At 34.4% G+C, this 13765-nt stretch overlaps 1 protein-coding gene across 4 annotated transcripts in view; it reads left to right on the forward strand.

Annotated features, from left to right (window-relative positions):
• The window catches only part of SOS1 (SOS Ras/Rac guanine nucleotide exchange factor 1), a 173481-nt gene that overhangs the window by 92877 nt on the left and 66839 nt on the right, over positions 1-13765 (forward strand). For all 4 annotated transcript variants that reach the window (XM_023735711.1, XM_004369538.2, XM_012556736.2 and 1 more), the window contains 2 exons: positions 5967-6077; positions 6161-6259. In XM_023735711.1, coding sequence (XP_023591479.1) covers positions 5967-6077; positions 6161-6259 — 210 coding nt within the window. The remainder of the gene's footprint in view (positions 1-5966; positions 6078-6160; positions 6260-13765) is intronic.

A 13765-nucleotide genomic window follows, 5' to 3' on the forward strand; every position in this document is an offset into this window, starting at 1 on the left:
ACAGAGAGGGAAAAAGAACTATAATAACACTTACGATTTTCACTGATAGTAAAAAAAGAATAAATGAAGCAAAGAAAAGCAGTGATAATGAGAACAAAAGAAAAATATTGATCATGAAAATAAAATATGGTACAAATAAGTCCAACTGTATTAGCAACTCAGCATATGTAAACTGAAGAAATTCATTTATTTAAAGAAAGTAATTATCAGATTCAATTTTTAAACATCCAATTTATCCAGCTTACAAGAGACATACCTAAAACAGTACCAGAGAAACATTTAAAATAAAGACATGGAAAAATCATAACATACGAAAAATTATAACAAAAGAAGCTGGTATATCAATATTAATATCAGACAAAGTAAGCTTTAAGGGGAGAAAACACATTAGTAATGATAGAGAGGAGCCTTGGTGGTGCAGTGGTTAAGAGCTCAGCTGCTAACCAAAAGGTCGGCAGTTCAAATCTACCAGCTGCTCCTTGGAAACCCTATGGGGCAGTTCTGCTCTGTCCCATAGGGTCGCTCTGAGTCAGAATCGACTCGACAACAACGAGTTAATGGTAGAGGGGAATGCTACCTAATAGTAAAAGGTGCAGTATCACAAAGATATAAGTCATGAACGTGTATTAAAATCCTCAAAATACAAGCAGTAAAAACTGACAACATTACAAGTTTTGAGAAATGGAAAAAGTTACTGTCATAGTAGGAAATATTAATACATCTCTATCAGAAATAGATCAAACTGAAAAAACATCAGTAAGGATGTAGAAGGTAAGAATTATCAAATTGAACAGATCTGATATATATATAATATAGCACCCTGCTCTTAGCAAATAAGAGACTTGACTTTCTTTTCAAGATACATGTTATTTTCACAAAAGTTAGCCATGGTATTAGATCACAAAGAAGTCCTCAAATTTCAGATCATATCATACCATCTTTTCTGACCACATGCAGTTAATTAGAATTCACAGTAAGAAAAGTTTTAAAAAATGTTTGGAAACCTTAAAAATCAATTTATAAATCTCTCACAGATTAAAGAGGGAACGATAATGGAGTACTATTGAACAAAAGTGAAAGTACTATATACCAAACCTTGTAAGATGCAGCTAATGCAGTTCTTAGAGAAAACTTGTTTTAAATGTATTTTTAAAAAATAGGAGTAATTAGTTAAGGTTTCAGTTCAAGAAACAGTAAAGATAATAGGGTAAGCTTAAGAGAATATAAGCAAGGAAGTAATAGAAAAACAATTAATGAATTAGAAAACATTAAATGTAAAAACAACCTCTAGTTAAGGGTAATCAAGGGGACGTGGGGAGAAAAGCACGAATATTAGCATCAAAAAAGACAGAACTATAGATAAAGATTTTTTCAGTCATAAAAGTACAGTAAAATCCACTTCAAATTTTTGAAAATTTGAATGAAATAGTTAAACTATCTAAAATATATAAATATAAAACAGGAAAATTGGCAAGAGAAAGTAGGTATCCTGATCAAATTAAAAACTATTAAAAATATTGAAATATAATCAAAATTATATTTTCACAAATGACTCAAGGCATATACCAGGTGCTATCATAGATGAGTTTTACCAGTCTTCCAAAAAGTTAATGTTGGTCTTCTACAAATTGTTTCAAAGAACAGGGACACAAAGGGCAACTCAGTTTAGCAGGATTGTATAGACATGTTGAAACTGGATAAGGACAACACAAAAAAGAGTATGAACCACTGTCATACATGCGAAAATCTTTTTAAAAATGGCAAAGCAAATGCATCAGTTTATAATACAACTAAACACTATATCCAAGTGTGGTTTATCTTAGAGTACTCATAAGTGGTTTGAAATTTAAAAAAATTTTAATGTAATATTCCACATTAACAGATGTAAACCTCAACAGATACGAAAAGCATTTCGTAAAATTCAGCATTCATTCATGAATTTCTTAAAATGTGTGGCAAATGAGGAATAGGAGGGGAACTTTCCCAACCTAATAAATGAAATTTATCAAAAATCTGTAGCGGATATCATACTTAATGACTAAACTATAGAAATATTCAAAAGCTAGAAAGAATGCCCACTATCACCATTTCTATCAGTACTCTACTAATAGAGTTATTAACCAATGTAAAAAGACAAAAATAGAGGAGACAAAATTGTCCTTTTTGTAGTCAACATAATTGTCTATGTAGAAGATCCCGGAAAATTTATATAGTGCTACAATTAATAAGCAGGTTCAGTATTTAAAAAAAAAAAACCAAACCCATTGCCGTAGAGTCGATTCCAACTCATAGCGACCCTATAGCACAGAGTAGAACTGCCCCATAGAGTTTCCAAGGAGCGCCCGGTGGATTCGAACTGCTGACCTTTTGGTTAGCAACTGTAGCACTTAAACCACTACACCACCAAGGTTTTCAGGTTCAGTATAGTTGCTAGATAAAAAATCAGCGTATAAAAAAATTGCTAACATTATTTTGCTCAGTTATAACCAATAGAATATAAATATTAGAAAAGGTACCATTCACTGTAAAAAAAAAAAAAAAAAAAAAAGACTATAGGGTACTCAGAAATAAATCCAACTAAAGATATATAAGACCTTTGTTGAGAAAATTATAAAATACTAAGTTCATAAGAGAAGATTTGAATAAATGGAAATATGATTGATTCTTATTAATCACAGTGCTTATATTCTATAAGGAGTTCCTGCAAATACTGAATTAATGAATACTGAGCGAGTCGTCTATAACTTGAGCTGGGAATTTTCTCTCACTGTGTGCATGTGCGTGCCTGCAAATGACTGTGAAAGCGCTGCAAGTATTTTTAGCAAGTAGGCAAATTCACAAATACAGAATCTGTGAGTAAATGTACATACCATGTTCAGGATGGAAAGAGTCACTATTATAATAATACCAGTTGCTCCCCTCCCAAATAATCTGTAAATCCAGTGCCTAACAAGCTGATTCTAAAATTTATGTGAAAGAAAAGGAACAAAAATAATAAAAAATTTGATGAATAACAAATGGAGGGGTGTCCTACCAGATATTAAGATTTATTTTAAAGCCACATAATTGTATTGGTGCAGGTATGGACAGTGGAACAGTAGAGTCCTGGAAAAAAATATACACACACATAACATAAACTTGTGATACATGACAGAGATTGGATTATTGATCCATAGTGAAAGGAAGAACTAATTAATAAATGATGCTGGGTCAAAACTGGTTATTCATATAGAAGAAAAATTCCTTCCTTAGCTAACATTATACACAAAAGTTCCAAATAGATTCTAAATCTAAAAATGAAAAGCAAAACTTCAGAAGTTCAGATGAAAATAGAGGAGAACATATTTATGACTTTGAGGTAGGGAAGGGTTTCTTTAAGACACAGAAAGCACAAACAATAAAGGAAGAGATGAAAAATTGAAAACCTTTTCAAGAAAAGTTACCATAAAGTTATAAGAAAAGCACCAAAAAATGGAGTGGGACCCTTACTGACACCATATACAAAACTTAACTCAAAATGGATCAAAGACCTAACTTAAGAGCTAAAGCTGTAAAACTCTTAGAAGAAAACATAGGAGATAGAGAGTCCAAGGGATCAGTTATAACTATTGTATTTCTTTAAAAAATAATCTGAAGTAAGCATAAAATATTAGAGCTTATTTGAGCTAGATGGCAGGTTTGCTTGTGTTAGGCTGTTCTTTGTGCTTTTCTGTATGTTTAAAATATTTTACATTTTTGATTGCTAGCACAATTATGGGACACCCTGGTGGCATAGTGGTTAAGAGTTAGGGCTGCTGACCAAAAAGTCAGCAGTTCGAATCCACCAGGTGCTCCTTGGAAACTCTATGGGGCAGTTCTACTCTGTCCTATAGGGTCGTTATGAGTCAGAATTGACTTGACGGCAACAGGGTTTTTTTTTTAGCACAATTATGTGTATTGACAATTTTATATTATGTTTTTCTTTAAATCTTATAAGCACATGCTACATTTTAACCACTGAACCATCTATAAACTCATATATGGATTCTTAGAAAAGCTTGCCACTCTACAGATTTGTCCTTAGGAATAAAACTGTATGTAATGAGAGCTTGCATGTCTAGTTAGTTGTCAATTTTTTTCCTCTCTTGAGATTAGCTTTTTTAGAATGATAATACTAGCTATCATTTATTTAGTGGCAGACAGTACTGTAAGCACTTTACATGTGATATTTAATTCTTTAAACAGCCCCATGAGATAGGTTGTTTTCATGTTTTCCAGTGAGGAAGCTGGCTCAGAGAAAGTATTTGTTGAAGGTAACACAACTAATAAGTAGTAGAATTAGAATTGGGTCTCTAATTCTCCAAAGACTATGCTTTTAAACTACTATACTGTATAGTCTTTATTATAAATATTCCACAATAAATTTAAGACTATTAAAAGGGGAGGAGGAGGATAAATATTTACCTGGGTTGTTGTGTTGTTAGGTGTCATCGAGTTGGTTCCGACTCAGAGAGATCCTGTGTACAACAGAACGAACCACTGCCTAATCCTGCGCCATCCTTATAATGGTTGCTGTGCTTGAGCCCATTGTTGCAGCAACGTGTCAGTCCATGTCCATGGGGGTTTTCCTCTTTTTCGCTGACCCTCTACTCTATTAAGCATGCTGTCCTTCTCCAGGGTTTTTTATCTGGGGCATATGATAGTTTAAGAGGCCTAAGATATAACCATCTAATCACATTTTTATTGCTCTCTCTCATCCATTCTGTCCATACCTGCCTCCTCCCTATTGTATTGTGGAAACCTTATTATCCATTCCTAAAAGATCCACAGTAAACTGCAATTTGTGGTGTTATATTATTCTAGAAATTTTTAGTTGGAAAGAGTTGAAGGAGTTGAAATTGGGAAATGAACTAGGAGCCAGCTCAGGGAATCCAAGATGACTTGGAACTTTATTTGCCATATTGCGTTTCACAAAGACCAGAACTCAGGTCTTCTGATTTCTGATCTAAAAAAAACACTTGTTGCCATTGAGTCAATTCCAACCCATAGAGACCCTAGAGGACGGAGAGAACTGCTCCACAGGGTTTCCAAGGAACGGCTGGTGGATTTGAACTGCCGACCTTTTTCGTTAGCAGCCATATCACTTAACCACTGCGTTAAGGGTAACCAATATATAAATATTTTTCTGTCATACCGCCCTTTACCACACTCCTCCACTAGATGGCCTCTTCTACTTTCTAGAATTATCCTTTCTGGAAATGAGCTCTTGCCAGAATCTAAGGCACCATTTTCCACGGGGTGGAGGATAATTGCAGCCCTATTCATTCTGCTAAAATTGAGACACCTATTCTCTTCTTTTTCTTCAGGAATCATCAAAACCAGTATATTCTACCCATTTAGCTCTAGCAGTTAGAGTTGTTTACACTGTTCATGATTGATGATGTTAATGGTGATAGTTTTTTTTTTTCAGTTTGGATTAAATTGTTTTGTTCTGTGGAAACTGTAACATTGAATTTAGATGATATACACTCTTTTACAGAATGTCAAAGTAAAAGTCCACCCCGAAAAAATAAATGTCTGGTATCGGTATTCTAAATGTTTACATCTTACCAGGTTGTAGATATCTGTGTCCTTTGAAGTTCAGGCTAGAGTTTGTGTTTGTTTTCCAGAACCTAAAGTCTGCCCATTTTTATGGCCATGTTTCTTGATTATTCTGTATACTAGAATATTTGATGAGAGCTGTTGTAATATAGAAGGATCCTATTACTCATCAAAAAGAATTTATTTACTTTTTTACTTGAGAATATTAGATTTATTCTGTTAAAATCCTAATTAGTAGTCATAACTTTTAGAGGCTTTAAAAGAAATATGTAATTCTGCAGGTACAGATGTGCCCATAATTTAATCTCATTATTTATGGTAGTAGGTTATTTATGTTTTACCTTGGACAAAGATTAATTTATTTTTTACCTTCTTTATTTTCTAAGGAACTGGCATTTGATCCGTATGAATCCTATGCTCGAGATATTTTGCGGCCTGGTTTTCATGATCGTTTCCTTAGTCAGTTATCAAAGCCTGGAGCGGCACTCTATTTGCAGGTACAGTAAGTTTTAAATCAAGATATACAATGTCTGAAAGGAAAACCTAAAAAAAAAAAAAATTAAAACACTTTGTTTTCTAGTCAATAGGCGAAGGTTTCAAAGAAGCTGTTCAATATGTTTTACCCAGGCTACTTCTAGCCCCTATTTACCACTGTCTACATTACTTTGAGCTTTTGAAGGTAAGACAACTTACTACTATTTGTAAATATTCAGTTATGCCGAAATTTTTTGTCAGTTCATTTGTAAATTATTATGTGAGCATACATGCACGTCAGTGTGTGTCCATTTTTCTTTTGCCAGTTAAGAAGCAAATATAAATAAATCTGCAACAGTGGTAATTTTTCTCCAGTTTTAATAGTGAATTTTAAAGCATTTCTCAAGTGCTTTTATCTTGTGCCCTTACTTTTTATTTATATGGCTGATTCTTTGGAAACACCCTTGGATTTATGCATCCAAGTCTCCATTTTGGGACCTCAGCAGATTCAGGGACACAGATAAGGGACCCAGTGTGAGGAGAAAGTCCAAGTAATGGGGAAGTTTAATTCACCTAATTTTCATAGCTCAAGGCTGCAGCTATCTCCACAAAACTGCTTATTACTTTAGAAATGATGAATCATGTAATCCCAGTAAAAATTTCCCATTTGATTGCAGTTAAAAACACTCAATTTATGGAAAGGGTTTTGTTTTGTTTTGTTTTGTTTTTTTCCCTATTATACACTGAAATTAAGGAAAAGGGGAAGTTTAGTCTGTATAAATGTAGTTCAGTCGTGTAGCTCTAAATGATTTGTTTTTACATATCTAATGCAGTCTCCTTTGGATTATGGATAATATGTCCTAGAATAAAAGCATCCAATTATTTTTTTCATAGTTTTGAAATAATGGCCAAGATAATAATGATATTCTATTTACCTTTAATGAACTAGCCTCATAAAGATAAAACGAGACATGCATTAATACTGTTAGTATTTTTTTAGCTTTTAATTGAATATTTAATGAAAGAAAAATTCTGTTTAATACCATGATTTTGTTTTGGAGAATGTATTGCTAGAAATCATATTTGTAATTTGTAGGAACAGAGAATAAAATAGACTGATGAATCAGTGAAAGAACAGAAAACCTCTGAATTAGTAAACAGGAGGAACTCTCATGTCTACATATTTTTCCATTTTCCTAGGTCTCTTTGCATTATAGTAATTTGGATTTCAGGTAGAGTTTTCAAGTAGGAAGGTTTGAATTGGGAAAGGGCTAAGGAGTTAAAATTGTCACTTGTGGTTATAGAACTTTTTTAGTACATCATGAGCAATTTAAAGGATTTCTACTGGTTTCAACATACCTGTCCCTAATTCATATTTCTAAGTTACATTGCAAAATTAGCAGTATATTGGACAGGTAACTGCTAAATGCATCCTACAGACTCTGATCACTTTTTTAAAAAATTTTCATTCCCTGAGCATTAATATACTATTTTTATGTATCTTTAATTTATATTTGCTGGTATGTTGCTTAATTAAATATTTTCATTGAGCAGGATTCTCAAACTGTATTCTGTGGGATGATAGTCACATAGGATACTCTAAATAAAAAAAGGAGAGGAAGTTGAGTGTTTAGTGGTCACATATGTTTGGGGAATACTACATCCTTTAATTATAGTCCTAGGAATTTTCAGTGTACATTATTAGCCTCTTAAAAGATTTGTAGAATTGTACAATAAAGCAATCCAGTTGTTTCCAGAATTTCCTGAATTAACTAGACCAAAAAACCAAGCCAAATCCATTGCCATTAAGTCAATTCCGACTCATTGAACCCTTTTAAAATGTGGTAAATTTATGGAGGTTACTTTGGGTAATTATCATGGGGGGGGTTCCTCCTTCAGAGGGACTGAAATACTTTCCAGCTTTTAAAGGTCTAAAATATTTTTCATCTACATGATTCTTACTAGTTCTAAATTTTTTGTTTCTTCTGTATATTGTCATTACACCAGGTGGTCTGGACTTGGTAATTATGGACTCAGTGGTGATTGCATGAAATTGGGCTTTGGGGAGGCAGCAAAACCCTAAGTGACAGTTGGAAACTAGCTGTAATTTATCTGTGGCATGGAGTAACTTTTGAAAGCTCACTTGACTAGGTAGGAGCATGATATTTCTTATCCAGTTCTAGCTCAGTAGCCCACTCAGTGTTTGGCCTGTGAGAAGTCACTTCACTTTTTTTGAGCCCTGGTTTTCGTATCTGAAATGCTTATCTCATTATCTTGTTCCCAGGATAAATGTAAAAGTACTTCAGATAGAGTAAAGAATACGAATACTCAGTATTGTCATCACTGGAGAGTTTTCTTCTTGATATCTCTACCTCAGTGTCCTGCAGATGTATTAAACTAACCCTTTACTTCTTCCTTCCCCTGTGCTCCCTCTCCCGCACTGTCTAAATCTGTGTTTTTTCCTGTATTCATCTTTGTTAATCAACTGATCAACTCATGTCCCCTCACCACAAACCTTAGCACCATCCTTGATTCTTCTCTCTCTCTTATTAACAGATCCTCATGATTTTATTCTGGATATGTCTCTGGAATCCAGCCTGTTCTCTCCATTTTCATTGATGCTGCCTTAGCCCAGGTCCTCATCTCTTGCCTGGACTGCTTCCTGAAGCAGCTTTCTATGTGGTCTCTGTACCTCCTGGAACTCTCAGCTTGAAAACTGCAGTTGGTTCCCTATCAACTGCAACACAAAGTCTAAATTCTCTAGGCTCTCCATGGCTACCTCTTCAGCATCAGCTCTCAATAGTTCATTACCCACACTATGCTTTACCCATTGCCATCGAGTCAATTCCAACTCATAGCGACACTATAGGACTGAGTAGAACTGCCTATATAGAGTTTCCAATGCTGTAAATCTTTATGGAAGCAGACTGTCACATCTTTCCCCTGTGGAGCAGCTGGTGGGTTCAAATTACCAACCTTTCAGTTAGTAGCCAAGCATTTAACCACGGTGCCACCAGAGCTCCTACCTTATGCTTTAGCCATAAAGAATTACTTAGCAACCATGAGCATGCCAGATCTGTTCAGGATTTCATTTATTTGCATGTCCTTTTTTTTCCCATTTACCTAGAAATCCCTCTTCTTCCACCTCTGCCCTCCCCTTTCATCTGAAAAATTCTTTCTCGTCATAGAATTTGTTCAAATGTTACTTCCGCTCTCAACTTTCCTTTGTTCCCTAGGCTGAGTTAGTTGATCCTTTCACTGAGCTCCCTCACTGTCTTCATACTTCTTTATAGACCTTGTTCCCATTTTTATTGTCTGCCTTGTCATTGGACTTGGCACTACACGAGGGTTGGAACTGAGCCTTGTGCATCTTTAAATTCTCATGTCTAGCATGATGGCTGGCACTTAGGCATTCAGTAAATACTTACTAAAAAATGAATGCCAAAAGTAAATAATAAGCTTTTCTTGTTGTTGTTAGTTGCTGTTGAGTTGGCTCTGACTCAGGATGACTCCATGCACAATAGAATGAAATGTTTCTCCGTCCTGCACCATCTTCGTGATTGTTGCAGCCATTGTGTAATTTGAGTGCCTTCCAACCCAACGGCCTCATCTTCTAGCCCTGTACTGGACAATAGTCTGTTGTGATCCATAAAGTTTTTTTAAAAAATAATTTATTTTAATTTTTGTTGTTATTGAGAATATACACAGCAGAACATACACCAGTTTAACAGTTTCTACGTGTGCAATTTGGTAACACTGATTACATGCTTCAAGTTCTGCAGTCATTCTCACCCTGCTTTTCTGAATTGTTCCTCCCCCATTAACATAAACTTACTGCCTCCTGAGTTTCCTGTCTAAACTTTTGAGTTGCTGTTATTAATTTGGGCCTATATAGAAATAGTTCTTAAAAGAGCGCAGTGCTCAAGGCAGGCATTCTTTTATTTATTTATTTATCTGTTATCGTTGTGCTTTAAGTGAAAGTTTACAATTCAAGTTAGTCTTTCATACAAAAGTTTATACATACGTTATTTTGTGATGTGATGTTAGTTGCTCTCCCTGTACTGTGACAACACACTCTTCCTTTCCACCCCGTATTTCCTATGTCCATTCAGCCAGCTCCTGACCCTCTATCAAGGCAGGCATTCTTTACTAATTTAGCTAAACTATATAGAGTCTCTGTGAGTTGGAATCGACTTGATGGAAATGGGTTTGAATTTTTGGTTATTGTTTGGTTTTAAGAAGACGTTAGGGGATATTTTTGGTGTAAGGTTTAAAGATTATCTCAGGGCAGTAATTTTGGGGGTTCATCCAGCCTCCATGGCCCCAGAAAATCTGGATTCCGTGGGAATTTGAAATTCTGTTCTATATTTCTCCCCTTTGGATCAGGATTCTTCTATAGAATCTTTGATCAAAATGTTCAGTTAACGGTAGCTCATGGCAAAGGAGGCAGTTTTTCACTGAGGCAATTAGCCACATATTTCACATCCTTCTCCTATTCCTGACTCCCCTTCTTCCTCTGTTGCTCCAGGTGAATAGAGATCAGTTGTACCTTGGCTGGCCACTTGCAAGCTTTTAAGACCCCAGGCACTATATAATGAACTAGGCATAAGATTTTCATTGGCTAAGTTTTAGAAGTATATCACTAGACCTTTCTTTCTAGTGTGTCTGTCTGGAAGCTCCAGTGAAACCTGTCCACTATGGGTGACCCTTCTGGTATTTGAAATACTAGTGGCACAGCTTCCAGCATTATAGCAACATGCAAGCTACCACAGACAAACTGACAAAGAGGTGGTTAATGTTGTTCTTAGAATTCCTATAAATGTCTTTTATGTTTTAAAAGTAAGTTTAACTGTAAATTTTATATAATTACAATTATTTTAGAAACTTAAGTAGAATGCCTTAAACTTCATAAATTCAGAAAATAAAAAGTTTAGCTTTTAATAATATAAGGCTTTAATACCACTGAAACTGAAAAAAATATCCTTTAAGCAAGTTAAAGTTAGCAGTCAAATCTTTGGACACTTTGATTAACGTTTTCAAATTAAAGTTCATTTTTATGAAGTAAAAAAACTCTTCCTTTTGTGCCTTTTTGAAAACCACATTGCTTCAATTATACGATTTTCTATGTGAAGTTTAATTTGCTTTATTCAACAAATTTAGAAGTATTTCTTATGGCTCAGTTATTATTAAAAAAACCATAGTTCCTTCAAGTTAATTCCAACACATAGCGACTCTATAGGACAGAGTAGAACTGCCTCATAGGGTTTCCAAGGTTGTAAATCTTTACCAAAGCAGACTGCCACGTCTTTCTCCCATGGAGCAGCTGGTGAGTTTGAACCGCCGACCTTTTGGTTAGCAGCCGAGTGTTTAACCACTGCACCATCAGGGCTCCTCTATAAAGATTACAGCCAAGAAAACTCTATGGGGCAGTTATACTCTGTCACATGGGGTTGCTATGAGTTGGAATCAGCTTGAAGGCACCCAACATTGGCATACTTTAAACAGTGATTAAGGGCAGTTTATTAAAAGAGTCTTCATATGATGTGGCAAAAACTCTTTTTGAAGAAATATGCTCTGTAGTCTCCTATGACAAATGTCTTGTATGCAGTTGTTAATGGTTTTGGTTTGCTGCTTTTCCACAGTTTGGACACTGAACAGTATAAAGTATCTACTGTTCTATATAACTTTAAAATCTACCTTTCTTTCATGGTCTGCATCTGGTTTATTTTAATTGCTCTATGTGTCTGACCATTTTTTATATTGCCCATGAACTAGAAAGTTTGTAATAACTGATGTCTTAATCCTGGCAGTAAAAGGAAAAGAGGAGATTTAGGAAACAGATTCTCTCTGAGTATCATAAAAATAATAAGCCCAGTAGAGGTTTTGTCTAGCTTCCATTTCCCTGAACCAGCTTCTTGAATTTGGAAATTCTTGTCCAGAAACCATGAGCTCAAAGCACTGAGCAAAAATGGTATCATATCAAACCTCTGATAGATGTTGAATGTCTAGAGTTAAACACGGTAGTGTACTTTTGGAGTCATTATAAATACATTGCTGATGATTGTGTTACTTCAAATTTTAATTTTAAAACAACTAAACTCTGTTGAGACGCATTTATAATTAATAGTTTTCTCTCAGGTAAGAATAGAAAGTTTTAATAGGTGTTTTTATTTTCATAAATAATGTCTATAATATTTTTTAGGGTTGATTTCCTATTTAAAGTTTCAGAGTCCTTTCCATCTTTCAGGCATAACTTGCTTTTACATTATTCTTGCACTTTCTGCCATTTTTCTTTCTTTCCTTTCCTCCTGGGATTCCAATTACATCTATGTTGGACAACCATTACCTTGCCTCACTTCTTCCTCCCACCCCTGGTAATCACTAATAAACTTTGTTCTCTATACATTTGCTGTTTCTTGTCTTTTTATATAAGTGAGGTCATATAATTTTTGTCCTTTTGTAATTAACTTATTTCACACAGCATAATGTCTCCCAGTTCCATACGTATTGTATGTATCAAGACTTCATTTCTTCTACTGGCTGAGCAGTATTCTATTGTATGTATGTACCACATTTTGTTTATCCATTCATCTGTTGCCAGGCATTTAGGTTGTTTTTACCTTTTGGCCGTTGTGAATAGTGCTGCAGTGAACACTGGTATACAAGTCTCTGTTTGAGTCTCTGCTTTCAAGTCTTTTGGGAATATACCTAGGAGTGGAATTGCTGGGTCATATGGTAGTTCTATTTTTAGTTTTTTGAGGAACTGCCGCACTGTTTTCCACAATGGCTGTACTATTTTGCATTCCTACCAGCAATGGATAAAGGTTCCAAATTCCCCACATCCTCGCCAACGTTTGTTATTTTCTGTTTTTTTTTTTTTTTAAATCTTAGCCATCCCAGTGAGAGTAAAATGGTATCTCAGTGTGTCGCCATACTCGCTTCTAAAGAGTAGCTGGCTTTACTTCTTCCAAGACAGATTTTTCATTCTTCTGGCAATCCAGGAGCTTATTGACATATAATTCACCAGCATTTTAGTTTTTCAATTTTGTTGCAGTTCCTTTTTTTTTTTTTAAGTTAAGATCTTTTCTTTCATTAAGTGCCTCTCTATATTAAAAAGTTTTCAGAATTTCCCATATTCTCATGTTTAACTTGGCAGTTATTTTATTAATAGGTAATAGTCAATAATATTTTTATCATCATTTTCTATCAAATTTTTTGATCAGACATGTTGAAAGACTTTTTCTTAGTTTAAATTCCGTAATACATATTAAAATGATTATATTAATTTTCATTGTTTTCCACTTGTCTGAGCAGAGAAGGAAAAAAAGGTGAATAGATAAATAAAATTTAGCAAAATACTCGTAACTGTTGAATATGAAGTAGATGAGTAATCATCGTGCTGGTCTTCCTACTCTTAAGTATTTTTTGAATTTTAAAAATAAAAATTTTAAGTACCCATTCTAATTAGTATAAGAAACCCCAGGTAAAGTGTCTAATTATAAACTTTAAACTGAATGAGTCAACAGTAAATTTTTTTGTGTTTTTCCTTCTCTTGGTTGAATGCATTTTAAAAATTAATATTTGAATTCTCAGTAGATGAGAAATCTTGTGTCGATTTTTTTGGTTACTGCACTTTTCAGACTAAAATTTGAACTTACCTCCAATTTGGTTACTAAAATTATTAAATCCATTTTAAGAATGAAGAATAAAG

This window comes from Trichechus manatus, unplaced genomic scaffold, assembly GCF_000243295.1.
Source record: "Trichechus manatus latirostris isolate Lorelei unplaced genomic scaffold, TriManLat1.0 scaffold00005, whole genome shotgun sequence".
Lineage (NCBI taxonomy): Eukaryota > Metazoa > Chordata > Mammalia > Sirenia > Trichechidae > Trichechus > Trichechus manatus.